Source organism: Callorhinchus milii, unplaced genomic scaffold (assembly GCF_018977255.1).
Source record: "Callorhinchus milii isolate IMCB2004 unplaced genomic scaffold, IMCB_Cmil_1.0 Scaffold21, whole genome shotgun sequence".
Classification (NCBI taxonomy): domain Eukaryota; kingdom Metazoa; phylum Chordata; class Chondrichthyes; order Chimaeriformes; family Callorhinchidae; genus Callorhinchus; species Callorhinchus milii.
In genome coordinates, this window is record NW_024704762.1 from 3278297 (window position 1) to 3292791 (window position 14495).

A 14495-nucleotide genomic window follows, 5' to 3' on the forward strand; every position below is an offset into this window, starting at 1 on the left:
TTGTTGCAGCTTTAAAGCCTTGAAAAGGCCTTTTTACTCTCTCTGTGTTTCCCTATTTCTCTTTTCCCCGTGTCATTGTGTACTGCATCAAACCCCTACATCCCTTCAGAGCTACGAGAAGGTTGGTGTGTTTTTCTTTTTTACTTTTTTTTCTAACCCACATTTACATATGAATAATCTTCTTTTTTTCCTACTTATTTATTTATTAAATAATTAACTAATTAATTCAACAACAAAAAAAAGAAACCCCTCCAAAAAACAATCATCATCATCATCATAATAATAACAACAACAATAACAACGCTAATAACAACAGCAACAAACAAACAAACAAACAAAACAAAAAAACAAAAAGAACCCACAGTTCGGTTCAGATCAATTTGCATTAATGTCTGTGGGTCTGCAGTTTTTTTTTGCATCCGGAGTGTTTTTTTTTCTCTCTCTCCTCTTCCCCCCACCCCCCCACTCCCCTCGCCTCGTTTTTTGGTATTGTGCTGTGCCTTGCGATGACGATGACCTTATTGCCGCTTGTCACGATGGCCTTGGTGCATGACGAGAGAATGGAATGACACGCTTGCATGCTTTCGCCCGAACCCGTTTGGAAAACACGCTGAGGAGATGTCACGACAGGACAGTGTTCCCGCTGCACTTGTATTGCTGTGCCCCGAGGAGCGAGGGCAGGAAGTGGGTCGTGGACGGTTGTCGAGCGCGCGGGGTGCGGGGGGGGTGGGGGGCATTCTCGGTATTTTAAGCAACGGCGCATTGTGGGACGGAGGGGACCGGAGGCAAGGCAAACGTGGCGGGCCGTTCGAAACCCAATCGGTGGGTTCGTTCGGCACCCAAGGTGGGCATAATCCCCTCGTCAGGTACACAGCTCTGACCATTCCCTATCAGGCGTCACCCGGTTGGGATCGTTCTCAAAGACACAGTCGAAATTTAGGTTATGATGCTTTCGAGAATTGTTCCCCCCTCGTCCCCCCCCGGCCCTCCTCCCCAAGACCAACCCCCGCCCCCAAAATTCCTACCAACACAATCACACCATGTCACCCCCCCTATTGTCCAGCTTCAGTCAGACGGACCGAGACCCTTTAGGATTCTTTACCTCTCTGAGATGTTCTTAAGCCTCCAGGGTTCTCTCCCATCGGGCAGAGTGTTGATTACCCCCTCCAGAGGAGTAGAAACGGTCAACTCCGGAAGACACAAACGAATGGTTGAGTCGGTGCACAAGGTGGGAGTGGAGGGCGTTCGCTACAGAGCGTGTTTATAGAACACGATTTGCTGAAGAGAAATGTCCCCAAAGAGCTTTACTCTGGGAGGGGCGGGCAGCGGAGCAGGGAATTCAGAGGTGGCTACGAGCGCAACCTGAAAAGATGGACCTTAGGAGATGGTTTGGAAAGCGGAGAGAGATGTGGTGGGACATAATCCTTCGGGAAGAGAGTTCCAGAGGGAAGAGGTTGGGTGGGTGAAGGGTCAGATGAAAGTGTGAAACGTGGGAGAGGCGGAAAAGATTTCAGTTCGGTCAATGGAGCGTAAGCGTCGGTGTGACTTAAGTTCTATCTCAAAGGGTTCTTGTGTTCATGGACTACAAAACCCAACGATATCTTGAGTCTCCTGTTTCTGGGTGTCCGGCTCTTGGAAGTTGGTGGCCCGGTCCAGGAGTTGGCTGAGTCGAGTCCCAGTCAGTGCTGAGTTTTTCGTGAGAGGCTAGGGTTAGGGAGAGGACAACCCGCCAGGGCTCCTGGGCCTGGTCCCTCTACAACGCCCTCTACTGGTTGTGCATGTGTGGCCAGGCACAGCTGTGACACCCTCCTCATGTGAAGTGACCCGTGTACTCTCACTGCCAATGGCCATACATGAACAATAGCCACTTGGGTAGTGGAGGGGGGAGGGATTGGGGGGGCAACCAGCGGCAGTGAAACCACACCCTAGCGAGGGGAGCTCAGCCTGGGAGCAGAGAGAGTTGTAGGACAGTGGGGAAGAAAATTAGGAATATAATTGGACGTGCTAAAACTTCTAAAAGAAAGTCAGTGATTCTCTGCGCGTCCCGCCCCCCCCCCCACTCCTGCCACCCGCCACCCCCCCCCAACCCCTGCTCTCCCGCCTCCCCCGCCTCCTCCGGCCGCTGTAGATACCCTCGGAAACATTATGAGGATCGATATTTAAGAGCGCGGATACGCAAGCGTCTCACTGTCCAGGGGCTCTGAATCGGGTGGGATTTTTACACGTCAGCGCACACTAGGCCGTGGGAACACTGAACTGTCTGGTATGTTGGATCTGTATGTGTGTGTGCGTGTGTATGTCTGCCTGTCTTTGCTCTGCTTTCCTGCACTCCTCCTTGTCTTCCAATCGATTAGATTACACCTTCTAAACGATAACGCCCAGTTTTGCTTTCCTCTCCCCCAGCCCCAATTACCCCCCTCCCCTTCCCCCCACCCCCAATCGGCACCACCTGCCCGCACCCACACACCCAGAAAAATACTGCCAGGCGGGCAAAGGGATGTCCATTTTACCTACAATCCAGCCTCCTAGAGAAAATGGCCTTAATTATTGACCCATTTTGAAGGACTTCCAAGCCTTTCATCCACAGTTTCATCCAGAGCCAATTTCACTCAAGTTTCTGACATCGAGGTGGACCTTTCTGTCCCTTCTGTTTATTCACTGCAGTGACAGACGCTCTGCCCTTCAAGTCTCAATTGGAAGCCAATATTTGATCGTGATCCTAACTCCAGACCCTTCTCCCCCACTCCCACCCCTCTTCCATTCCTCGATTCCTTAAAAGAACCCTCACGCCTCTCGCATGTGAAATGCTGGGTTATTGGTCTAAGTGACATTGTCCCTTTAAGACAGTCTGGTATAAAAAATGCCAAGCATCCTTTCTGAAATGGCAGGTGTAATCTAATTGCAGTAATGAACTGGAAGGTGCACATTATTATGGCTTTTCAACATTTTGGCACAGATTGCTGATGGTCCATGAGCTCTTGCCAAAATGGCAGATAATCTGCCTTCTGGCTCATTGGCGCTTCTGTCTCTGGTGCAGTATCGCTATCTTTGTGGAGGTTATTTTGGTGATTACGTCGTCCCCTCTCCCCTCCTCTTTCCCTCCTTCCCCCTCCCACCTCCTCCTCTCCACCTCCCCCATCCCTCCCGCCTCTTCCTGAATGTACTCACTGTCACATTCTTTTGTGGATCAGGGCTCGGAATAAGGCGACTCACAATACCAAGCTTCAAAGGAATAATCAAGGATATTCTCCCTCTTGACCTTCCCTCTCTAAAACTCCCCCCTTCCTCAATCCGTACCCCAACCATGTCCTGAATCTCCCTTCCTTTCGAAAGTGAGTGCTTGCAAATCACAACTGAAGTCTCTCTGTCTTTCCTTTCCAGAGAAGTGGATCCCAGGCTTTGACAACCCGTCTATTCCAGTTCCAGTAAAAGAAAATTGGCTTTATTTGTGTCTGCTGGAACTGTGAACTGATTTGTCCCCAGATTCTCAGTCATTCTCAGCATTTGAAAGATGAGGGACAGATCCCCTTTTTAAACCCGTCTGCTGGAGCAGATCTGGTTTTCGAGTGGACATGACAGGATTCAGTCTGGAGTAAAAGCTGAATGGATCGGATTCTGGCTCCGGGATTGAGGGACAACTAGTGTGTGTGTGTGAGGGGGGTGTCTCTTTAGCTCTCCCTCTGTACAGTGGCTTACCGAGTCTTGGATCGTAACCATGTTGCTCCTGCCCCCTGTGAGCGTCTCTCACTGTTGTCGTCGAGCTCAGGCACCATGGCCCGTGTTTGTATCCGCCAACCATCACAGTGCTGTCTACTCAATCGGCTTCAGAGACTGGTTTCTTTACGCCAGAGGAACCGAGCTCCTGTAGAACCAAACTGGACACGGTCATTAACAACGTTATAATTCCAGGGATTCCTCCTCTTATCGGTGATCATGGGTGCTCTGTTTTCAAAAACCTGGCATTGTTGAACAGAGCACGTACTTTCCCTCTTTGAACGTGGGTTGTGAACATCGCTTAAACTGCCGTTTTCTGACTAGTGGTTATCCGGGACCCACTTTCCACCTAGTCACCTTCCCATCACCTTTCCAGTGGAACGTGAGCGTCCCCCATCCCCCCGCACTCTTTCCCTGTGAGTAGATTGCACCGCCCTCACCCTCTCTGCATTTCCCACGTTGCCCATTCGGAGCAATAATTGGGCTCCTGTTCTTTGATCAACACAACGACATCAATCCACCCGTCACCAAAGCCTATTTGCCAGTCTGTTTGGCGGTTTGCCCACTCCAAACAAAAATGTTGTCTCTTTGACTTCACAGATTCTTTGATTTCCTTGCAGCAAATCTCCAGGCTCCCTCTCAACCCGGAGATCAAACCAACAAAGCCTCACTTGGTCTTGCCTTCCTCCTTTCTTCACTCCTGTTCTGAAGGCAATGACCTACTTTGGGAAGGAGTTTCATGGGCCCCCTAGAGCACTGGACTCTAGGGTCTAATGTACACTACGCTTATTGCTACGTGTTCAGCAGTGTTTTAGGAATTGACTTACATTAACACACATATCTACCCTCCCAAGCCCTTTGTGGATTAACCCAGTCAGTGAGATCTTGCAGGAGACATGCCCGTGGAGAGCAGAAAAGCACAGCCTAATTCTGCCTCATCCTCTACCTCTCCTCACCCACATCCACACAGACTTTCCAGAAGGGACTCTGTTAGTGATCAAGAGTTATATGATTTGATCCATCCCCCTCTTTCAAAAGCCCTCTCTCCAGATCACATCTATGGTGAACTTGCCACACCATAGCTCTCAGATCTCATTGAGCATCTCAAACTGTTGACAGCAGTGCCAGTTCCCTGGGGGTATTTGAAAACAATCACACTGCTCTCCACTCAGTCAGCTTTAGAGACTTGTTTCTATAAACAACACCACTAAAAAACTACAACACAACTTGCATTTTTCTTAGGCCCCTTACGTAGGGTAGCAACCCAGAGTGTTATGTATAAATGCAAATTGTAAAGGGGGAGGACAACCCTGATCAACTCCAGGGGCTCACTCCTTTGAGTTTGTGTTATTTAACAAGTTGTTGTGGGTGGCGTTGCTCTCCATAGAGCCATTGACATTTAGAGCACCATTTGGCCCATCATAACCTGTGCTGGCTCTCTGAAAGACCTGTCCATTGAGCTCCACTCCCTTGGCCTCTTTTTCCATAAACCTTTTGTATTTCCCCTTGAAACGACAGTCAATCTTCTTGATCGTTGGTTCCAGGTGCAGTGGTCTATCAGCGTAGCATCTGCTGGTTAGTGTGTTTCGTTGACAGAACGTGATTAGAAAGAGCTTCATTTGTGGTTTGCAAGTGTCCTCTCAACAGACACACCCCTTCCCTCCCCCACAGTGTTTGATAATCTTTTTTCGATCTTCAGGTTGATGGACCTTCCTCTCAAGCCTTGATCCACTCGTCCCTCTAGTTTCAATCACAAACAGATCGATGGTGCTTCTCTATAATTTACTGCCAGTTCGTAATTTCCCTCTCCTTCCCCCCACCTCCCCTCCTTTTACTCTTTCTATTTCTCTCTTCCCCCACCCCCACCTCCCCCACACCCCTCCCTGCCACAATCACCATGGTAACTCAATGTATGCATCTCACATTCAACTTCTACGTCTCTTTGAGGATTGTTTCTTGTCAGTGTGAGTTCCTGGAGCCTCTCCCATCTGGTGCTTGCTGGTGGTAATAGTCCAATACGAAAACAGCCGGACCATGTGGCTGCAGTTTGACACAGCCCACAGTTTCTGTCCATGTTATATCTGCAAGAGGACAAATTCGGGAAGTGTGGTGAGGGGTTGGAGCGTGGGTGGGTGTGGGGGGTGGAGGGTTAGAAGTGAAAATTCACATCAACAAACAAGAGCCTTAGGTCCAACAAACCTGATCATCAGCATACACGCAAACCATGGCCACGTCACACCCAAGATCGTTGACCTGACCTGACTGCATGTGGCCCCTTAGCTATGTGTGTGTTGGACATCAAGTGAGGTTTGGCTGAGAAGAACCTCCCCTTCCCACCCGTTCACCCCCCTCCCCCCCACACACACATTCTGTCCTCCCTAGCAATGCATACTGTGTGGGATCATGCATAGAGATTGGGCATTTGATTTTGAGGTACCAGAAGCTGCCTGATACCCCTGGAATCCATGACTCAAAACACTTAACGCAAAGACACCCGAAGAAGCTTGGAGGGGAAAAAGTAAAACAGCCAAACATTAATTTGTCGGTGAAGGAAAACATAGAAAAAGTTAGCACCAATTGGGGTCCATCACTGGGCTTCTTCGTAGTTCTAGTTTACTCTAGAACATTGTCCTTATTGGAAATTGAATGAATTTGCTCACAGACTCCTTCTACTTCATCGGACAACAGAAGCTTTCATCCCGACTGTTTTGGAAGGAGTTGAAAGGAAACTCTTCTGAGGCCCAAGGGGAAACCTCACCCCAGCGGGAGTGAGTCGTGCTACCAACAAATCCTCAGGAGTCCTCGGCCATTTCTGGCAGGAATTCGCACAGGGACATGCACGCAATCTTGGCACCAGTTTTGGAGACTCTTGCAGATGAAACATGGACAAACAAAAAAAAATACGCCACGTATGGGGTGCACTCTATGGGCGAACATTTAGGAACTAGTGTGAAGTGGCATGATGACTTAAGTGTGCAAAAAAAAAACCAAACAAACCAACCCCCCCCACCCACCCACCCACCCCGCCAAAAAAAGAGCAATTTACACAAAACCGTGGGACCTCTCCAAGTTTACCATTCTGTGCATTTCCTAAAGTGGGCATCGGGCATGCGAGAGTGGCACAGGCCGGATATTGGTGTGTGCAGTACTTGTGCCTGAACAAGCTACCCCCCACCCTCCACCCACCTACCTCCCCCACCACTGCCCCCCCCATCCCACCAAACCCTCTTTCCCTTCTCTCTCCGGCTGTCACTACTGGCAAGTCTTTCTGTACCCATTCCTTTGCCTGTCTCTGCATGCTCTCCTCCAATTCTCCTTCTTTTCCCCCTCCTTTCCCCTTCCTTACTCTCCCCGTCCCATATGTTGTCCATGTGCATCCAAGTCCGACTGTGTAAGATCTTGAGGCTGCATCCACTTCCGAGCAAAGGAGATGCACTACCTGTTGGTGTAGTCAACATTTTTTTTTCTTTTTTCCTTCTTTCCTTTTGGATTTAAGTTTCCTTTCCTGCCAAGACTGCTGTGATGTGACAATGTGAGCCAGCACATTCTGTCACATCGGCTGGAAGTAACGCAGCATTGAAGTGGGTCCCTTCCCCCCAATCCGTCTGGGCATGCTAGCGATCCTCCAGTTATATATTCCTATGTGCATATATATATATCTATGTATCTCTACCTTCTGCATGGTGTCTGTGAACTGATAGATGCATCTATTCGATGGATCCTTTGTAATATCTTGAAAAGGCTTTGTACAGTCGATATACCTGCACCACAAAAATTTCATTAGAGTTTCTCATCTTTAGTTTCCCCCATCGATCGGGCACCACTGACCACATTACAGATACTACAGATTCAATGGATGTCGTTCAATTCCAGGCCTCTCCAGTGGCTAGACATCCGGCCACTTCGATCCAATGGAATTGGCGTCCAAAGCTTTCATTCGTCATCAACAAAGACATTGAACGGTGGCGGGTAATGGCATCATCTTGGTCGCGACCTCATGTCATGTTGATGTTGCCATTACAGGACCGATCGGAATTTGAGGGGTGGACTGGGGTGATGCAGCTCTGGATCCCCTTTGAGCCAATGGGAAGAAAACCAATAACCATCCTATTGGGAGTATCAGGATGTTAAAGAGCTTTACACTTTACTGTGCCTGTTGTTACAGTTTGCAACAAAGTGGGAGGCCCTCACGTATAGCATGTTGACAAGAAGTGAAAGTGGGTAGCCAAAGCCATTGATCAGGAGCCTCAGCACCTGCCGTTGTTTACGACAAGTGCAATATTCGGAACGTATGACACACAACACGGTGTTTCCTCTCCTCTGAGGCCAGAATTGAGGACGACCATTTCTGGAGAAAGGGTTAGAGCCATCTGTTTGGGTGAAAACCCTTTGGGCATTGTCAAAGGGAAAGGGTTTGCAGCCCGCATGGCTTTGACAAACTGGTAAGGGTTTGTTCATCAGTATTACTGCCCTTCAGAGAGGAACCTGATCTTCAGTTTGAGAAGGATTTTGCTTAACTTTGAACTAGTTGAAAGAACCTGGAAAGCACTGCCTGAAAGGATGGTGGAAGGAGATGCAATGTTAGTTTTCAAAAGGGGAATTGGATAGGTACTTGAAAAGGAAATAGTTGCAGGACTATGGGGTAAGAGCCGGAGATTGGGACTAATTGAATAGCTCTTTCAAAGAGCTGGCACAGGTTTGATGGGTCGAATGGCCTCCTCCTATGCTATAAGGTTCTATGATACTTCTCCCCAGTCTGTTTTAGATGGTGGAAGGGGTGGGGGGTGGGGTAGGGGTTTAGGGGTAGATAACAGGTGCCAGCACACCACCCCTGCATATGGTTATCATTATCATCCGAGAGATGAACTGTTCAGAAGCTGATGATTAGAATGAAAGTGGAGTTAAACTCTTCGGGTGATGTCTATGCAGTGTGGACCTTTAGACACCCGCATTCCATCCATCCACCTCTTCCTTAATGGATGAGAGATATAAGAACATAATAATTTGCTAGGCAAAAGAAGACTAAGGTCCATCTTGTTCACCTTCCACCATCCTGGCAGTCGCTTGAAATGTCGTGTCCCAAATTATACTGTATCCCGAGATATTATTTTCTAGCAGAAATCTATCTAATTTGTTCTTGAAACAAACAACATTTTCTGCTTCCACCGTCTGTTTCTCCAGGGAGCCTGTTCCATAAGTTTACTACCCGCTCACTGAAGTAGTGTTTCCACAGATTTGTTCTGAATTTACCCTTCAATCTCAGGCCATGTCCTCTGGTTCAGTACAAGAGCACTACAGAGACTCGGTTAGAAAGACAATGGCGGATACATAGGGGAAGGTGATCAGTCGCACAGAAATGGCCGCCCGCAATTCACCCCATCGAGACGGTCTGCTGGTAACCCCTCTTCCTGAACTCCAAAGTCTGCCCCTCCTCTTTCACACACGAGCATTAAAGATGAGAAACTAACTAATAAATTTTTGTGTCTTTCAATGTGCTGTGATGGGTCTCGGACTGGTCACGAAACACGTGTGCTACCGAATGTGCTGCCTGTGGATTTATTTGGTTGCTGAGCCTCACGCTGTGACTCTGCCCGACTCTCACCTCTCTCCTTGTTGTTACCTTTCTGTGTTCCGCCCCTTAGTTCGCCGCGTTGCGCCTAGGTTCTCCATCACCCCCCCGCTCAGCCAAGAGATCGTCCCAGGCGGCAACGTCAACATCACCTGCGTGGCTGTGGGCTCGCCCATGCCCTACGTCAAGTGGATGCTGGGAGCCGAGGACCTGACCCCGGAGGACGACATGCCCGTGGGGCGGAACGTGCTAGAGCTGAACAGCATCAGGGAGTCGGCCAACTACACCTGCGTGGCAATGTCCAGCCTAGGCGTCATCGAAGCCATGTCCCAGATCATCGTCAAAGGTGAGAGTCAACCAAAGCGCCCCCTGTTGTCTGTTGGGTGTGAGAGTCACAGCGTAAAACTCCCTAAGGTGCTACCCAGGGTGAAGGGCGCTGTATAAATGCAAGCTGCTGCTGTTGTTGTGGAATCCCAAACCCTGAGCCACCAACAGGACCTGAAAGCGTAGCAAAGTCACTGAGATATCCCTCTCCGGTTCCTCGCATTTGATACAGCGCCTTATCACATCGTTGAGACGTCTCAAAGCGCTTCACAGAATACACTGTAAAGTGGAGTGACTGTGTTTTGTGGGCGAAACGCGGCAGCCAATTGGGCACAGCGGTGTCCCAGAAACAGCACTGAAGTGGGTGACCAATTTTTTAAAACATTTTTGTGGGAGGGATTATTACCCCCGGAAAGCAATGAGTTACGGTTTGTGTAAATACCGTTGTGACGAACTGCTAACGGTGCCTTAATCCTTGCCTCTTTCAGCTCTTCCGAAGCCCCCGGGAACGCCGATTGTGGTGGAGAACACGGCCACTAGCGTGACGCTGACCTGGGATTCGGGCAACCCCGACCACGTCAACTACTACATCATCGAGTACAAGCCCAAGAGCTCGGAAGTGCCATTCCAGACCATCGACGGCATCCAGACCCTCCGCTACAGCATCGGGGGTCTGAGCCCCTACTCGGATTACAGGTTCAAAATCTCCGCCGTTAACTCCATCGGCCAGGGCCCACCCAGCGAGACGGTGGAGACCAGGACGGGCGAGCAGGTGCCCTCCAGCTCCCCGCGGAGTGTGCAGGCGCGGATGCTGAGCACCACCACGATGTTAATCCAGTGGGAAGAGCCAGAGGAACCGAACGGGCAGATCCGGGGTTACCGCGTGTATTACACCATGGAGCCCGAGCAGCCCGTTAGCAACTGGCAGAAACACAACGTGGACGACAGCCTCCTCACCACCGTGGCCAACCTGATCGTACAGACCACGTACAGCGTCAAAGTCCTGGCGTTCACCTCGGTCGGGGACGGTCCACTGTCCCCGGAGATTCAGGTCAAAACCCAGCAGGGAGGTGAGCTCCACGATACACGTGACATAACCGCGAGCACCCGCTCCCGGGTGTCCAGCACCCCGCGGTTCACCGGAACACGTTCGGGTGCAATTTGGGCTATTTTTAACCTGGATTTCTTGGTGAGAAATCCCATCAGATTCGCATCGATTAATGAAGAGAAAGTACTAGCCTCGCAAGCGAGAGACCTGGGTTCGATTCCCGGCAGGGCGAAACCTTGGGCAAGTTTCCTTACCCCACACGGCTGATAATATTCCCTCAAGAAAGAAAAACAATAATAATTTGGTCACTCCAATCCACCACGGTTTGTGGGACGCTGCTGTGTGAAATTGGCTGCCGCGTTTCGCCCACAAATATACAGTCAATTCACTTTACAGTCTATTCTGTGAAGCGCTTTGAGACATCTCGAAGACGTGATCAGGCGCTGTATCAAATGCAAGGATTATTATGATCATTAAAGTAGACCTCATCAGAGAGGCCAGGGGTCTGACCGTTTACCAAAGTGTCTCCATTTGTGTGATTTGCATTTATGACTGAGGAATTAACTAACAACACAAGTCAGACCCCTGTGTGCTCAAGAAAAATCATTACTTTCCTTTTTTTTTTGGTCAGCCGTGTGTCTGACACATGCGGAAACCCATCACCGTGTTTAAGAGTATCCAATCCAAACTAAGAATTCCATGCATCCCACGCACACATGGAAATTCGAGAGATAGATTGTTGGAATGGAATGCGCTCCCTCTCTCTCTCTCTCCCTGGAGGGATATATGCTGCTTTACCGAATTCCGGGGACCCCAGAGTGTGGATTGGGGTAACTAGTGGAGTCCAGCTAAAACCACACAGCTTACCATTGATATTAATTCCTCAGGAGCTTTAATTCTGATCCGTGATATGTATAGGGCCTTTAGTGATGTCCAATGGGGCTTCCCTGTTATAAACGCGAATGGGTGACTATAGTAGATGCACGAATGGACTACTTCTGCCTGAAACTGTTATATTCCATGTAAATATATATATATAAATTAATGGTTAATCAGGCAAAAACAAAGATACCAAAAGTTCCCAAAAGGGACACAGGGTTTAAAAGGCCTGCTAGTACAATACAATACAAATTTACATTTATATAGTACCTTTCGCATTGTGGGGATGTCCCAAAGCGCGTACCACTAGTGGCTACCCACCCGAGCTGGGGGTGAGAGCTGAAGGGGAAGGAAAAGATGGCAAAAATCATGGTCTTGAGATGAACCTTGATCGAGGGGAGGGAGGGAGGAAGTGGGAGAATGAGAGCGCGGAGGCAGAAAGGCTGAAAGACTGACCACCTATGGTGGGGCGGAGACCATGAAGCAGGCTGGTACTCACTGAGCTAAGCGAGCAGTTGGGTTGGTGGGAATGAAAGAAAACTTTGGCAGGATTCAAAGGTAAGAACGAAGATCTTGATCTCCAACCACCTGGGGAATTGGTAGCCAATAGAGCTGTGTGGGGATGAGGGTGATGGGTTTGTGCAGGAGCCTGGTGCGGGAAAGGTCCCGGGCTGCAGAGCTATAGTTGTTGGTGGTGGTGGGGAGGGAGGAAATTAATGTGGATTGGCTCAATAAAAACAAGATAAAACTAATTTAAAACAACACCTGCCTCTGAGGCCAGCGTTTTTTTACGGAAACTGTGACCGTGCCAGACAAACAACAGAGGGCCCAGCCTTCAAAGTGCTTGTCGCAGAATCAGCAATCGTACAAGTACAATAGCTCCTGGGCTGGAATTGGCTGAATGCAATGTTTTGGTCTCCTCTTCCCCAGTTCCTGGACAACCAATAAACTTCACACCCAAACCCAAATCGGAAACCAGCATTCAGCTGCTGTGGACACCACCCAGACAGGAGAAAATCATCAATTACGAACTGTACTACCGTGACGAAGAGTTGGGGAAAGAGGTGAGAAAGTGTTGCAGTGGAGGCGAAGGGGATGCCAGGTTACTTGGCGACTCACTGGGTTTTGTGCACGATTCGAATGGTCGAATTGGGGTTTGAATCACAACCACTTATTATTCCCCGCCCCGCAAATTGCTGCATATTTTGCAAAATACAAGCCTCTTGCGGTCTATTCCTATCCCTAGTACTAGTAACCCATAATCCTAGTACTCGCTCCATAAGACGTCTGTCCCAAGACAGCATCTTAGTCATTGCTTCAAGGAAGTAGAACAGGATATGAAAAAATAAAAGCAAGTGTACAAATCAAGAGCCAATTCCCCCAAAACAATCTATGTTCAGTTGTTCAAACTTTTACTGCAACTTCTGCAGACCACATAAGTTTGATCCTGGCATTATCTCCTGGCATCATTGACTAGATAGTTTGAAGGTCTCTGTGCCCAAGCCTGGACTAGAGCCGATAAGAAGCGTCTGGTTGTTTGACTCAAATGATCCCCTGTTTTTTTGTTTTCCTGGAAGATTTAGTGAGAGCTCCCAGTGGGATTGTAAACTAAGTGTTCTCGCCACGTGTTTTCCATCGGTAATATGTTTTGAAGCGCATGAAATGTTCTCAGCGTCAACATAAACTCTCCACGGATTCTTTCCACAGGAAGTGATAACCTTTGCGCCCAGCATGACGTACACAGTGACTGGGCTGCGTCCTAACACTCTGTACTACTTTCGGCTGGCTGCGCGCTCTGAGCACGGCCTTGGCGTCTTCACCTCGCAGATCCCCGGGCGGACGCTCCAGGCTAGTAGGTTTCATTCCATGCTCATCTTTCCCGAAAAAACACTTGTCAAGAGTAGAGGCTTATTGGGATTATTCACTGGAAATTGGGAATGCTGTTGCTCTGCGCTCCTCGCTTCCTTTGGGTTACATGCTGGAGAGACTCTGGGACTGGATTCAGTAGATAAGTCTGGGGACTCTCTACCCGGTAGTTATATAACTTTGTCGCTTGCAGAGCACTCAAAAGAGCGGCAAGCGTAGCTGGGTAGGACGGCATTAGAGAGTGATACGGAGGGATCTTTACACTGAGTGCCAAGTTGCCAAAAGTTTACTCATCCTTGCAGCTGCTGCAATGCCTATCGTGTTGAAATGTCTCGCAAAGCTTAACAGGGGATTTCTGTCAAGCGTTGCCAGTGGGTATTTGTAGGCAAAAGTGGCACCCAGTTTGCACACAGCAAAGCCAAGCCCCACAAATAGGCAGAAACCGATCGATCAATTTATCTGGAGGATAGTTGGCCAGTTCACCCTTCTCTTCCACGTTCCGTTACAGCTCCTTTTAAAGCCCACCTGAACAGGCAGGCAGCATATTGGTTTAATGTCCCATCTGAAGGACGACAATGCAGCAATGCAGTGTCAACCTGGACTGTGCGTGCGTCTGTGCGTGTGTGCTCCAGGTCTTGATTTGGGGGCTTTAAGCTGCAACCTTCTAACCCAGAGCTGAAGGGCTCGTAAATGAGACAGTCGGACATTTAAGTGGAGAGTGGAGGGGTGGGTGGGAGAGGGAATAATGTACAGTGATGACAAATGTATAAACTTCTTTAGCTACGTCTACATAATTGAATTTCCTATTATAAAGATTTAGCCAAAAGTTTGCTCATTTTATTAATCAATAAATGTCGTACCATTCCCCAGTTCCGATATATACTCACTCTGATAAAAGCAAATGTCCCTCGCCATCCCCCAATCATTTTTAAAAGGAATAAGCGACCTGACTGGGTAATGCTGTACAGAAACACTTTAAATTCCAATATGAATCCCTAAAGGAGAATAAATGTAGCCATTTCCAGAAATTGCTTGATTTAATATTGAAAGCAACACTCGGGAGACATGTGGCATTTTACAACTGAGCTGCAGGTC

At 48.8% G+C, this 14495-nt stretch overlaps 1 protein-coding gene across 3 annotated transcripts in view; it reads left to right on the forward strand.

The window, feature by feature from the left end:
- Positions 1 to 14495, forward strand: part of LOC103183552 (protein tyrosine phosphatase receptor type S) — a 145487-nt gene that overhangs the window by 68346 nt on the left and 62646 nt on the right. For 2 of the 3 annotated variants that reach the window (XM_007901115.2, XM_007901118.2), the window contains exons 7-10: positions 9357 to 9629; positions 10096 to 10677; positions 12465 to 12598; positions 13242 to 13386. In XM_007901115.2, the coding sequence (XP_007899306.1) occupies positions 9357 to 9629; positions 10096 to 10677; positions 12465 to 12598; positions 13242 to 13386 (1134 nt within the window). Of the gene's footprint in view, positions 1 to 109; positions 122 to 9356; positions 9630 to 10095; positions 10678 to 12464; positions 12599 to 13241; positions 13387 to 14495 lie in introns of all 3 variants that reach the window. The other variant, XM_042342643.1, reaches the window with a different exon arrangement.